Source organism: Trypanosoma theileri (genome assembly GCF_002087225.1).
Source record: "Trypanosoma theileri isolate Edinburgh chromosome Unknown TM35_Tth_35_V1, whole genome shotgun sequence".
Classification (NCBI taxonomy): domain Eukaryota; phylum Euglenozoa; class Kinetoplastea; order Trypanosomatida; family Trypanosomatidae; genus Trypanosoma; species Trypanosoma theileri.
Genome location: NW_021639877.1, coordinates 294,992 through 296,181, shown reverse-complemented (window position 1 = coordinate 296,181; position 1,190 = coordinate 294,992). Strand labels below are relative to the sequence as shown.

General features: G+C 48.1%; 1 protein-coding gene across 1 annotated transcript; it reads left to right on the top strand.

The window, feature by feature from the left end:
• Nucleotides 1–688: 688 nt before the first annotated feature.
• Nucleotides 689–1,189, top strand: TM35_000352160 (expression site-associated gene (ESAG-like) protein; the record flags this gene model as incomplete). The annotated part of the gene is made up of 1 exon (XM_029029269.1): nucleotides 689–1,189. A coding segment is annotated over one exon (501 nt), but the record flags the coding sequence as incomplete, so codon positions are not given.
• Between the last annotated feature and the right edge of the window lies 1 nt (nucleotide 1,190).

The window sequence follows — 1,190 nt, the reverse complement described above, 5'->3', positions numbered from 1 at the left end:
ATGGATCGCCTTGCGTGGCGCTACCCTGGCAAGACACGCGGTGATGCCTTTTTGGGTGATTCGATTCTCTCTACGTTTTGTGTTGCTCCAGTGGTGCGTGCGCACTGCGGGCTGCGAGCGGGTCTGGGAATTTGGGTTGAGGCGTTGCTGTGTTGATGTGTTGCTGGAATGAATCTACCTCATTACCGGTGTGACTTTGCTTTGTTTTGCCTCCTGATGTTGCTCTCACTCCATTTTTTTTTCTTTAACTCTTTGCTTGGATTTGTTGGATGTTGCGTGCGTTTTCCTGTTGGTGATGTCTTCAGCTTTTCATTGTGTATTTTGGTCGTTTGTTCTTTCCATTGGGTATGATTGTGTGTATCGTTCTCTTTTATCACCCTCTTTCTTTGGTTTCTGACTCTTCATTTTTTCTCTCTCCCAGAGACACAAGCTCTCCGGCTTAATGGTTCTGCTCCAGTGCAGAGGGCAATACCAGTTCCTTTGGTTGGGTCTTCTTGCCTCTATGTTGTTGTGCTTGCTATTTACCTTAAGTGTATCAGAAGATGGAGTTTTTGTTAATCGCGCCTCAAGCATGAACGTCACAAATCCAGCAGAACCAGTTCGGCAAGGCAGCACACCGAGGGTTGTCTTTCTCGTTGTCCAGACGAAATTTTCTCCTGGGTGGTGCCGAATGCTGCTGAGTTCTATCATGTCCAATGTATCTGTGGTCACTATTGGTATCGGAATGAAGTACACACACGCAAAGCGCCCTCAGTGGGTGCTGGAGTACATGGAACAGGAAGGTCTTCGAGATGACGATGTTGTTGTGGTATTTGATGGTGGTGACACTGTTTTCACTGGGGCCAGTAGGGTTCAGCAGGCAGTGGATTATTTCATGGCGAAAACGGCACCCACCGCCGCTAAATTTGATGCCACTGCTGTACAGAACGGAAAGGCAACAGCACCACTACTCTTTGCAGCGCATCCGCTGTGTTCCACACCTCAGTTGGAACTTGTTGTCACAGAGGGACCGAGGGATTCTATAGAAAAATGTCAGTGGTTTTACAAGAGCATGTTTGATGTTGCAGAGTCTATTCCTGGTCAACGCATAGTACAGACAAGAGGAACGTATGTTTACCTCAATGCAGGGGGTTATGTGGGGCGTGTGTGGGCTCTGCGAACTGCTTTTGCTGCGTTTGTGAGCTTGGCAG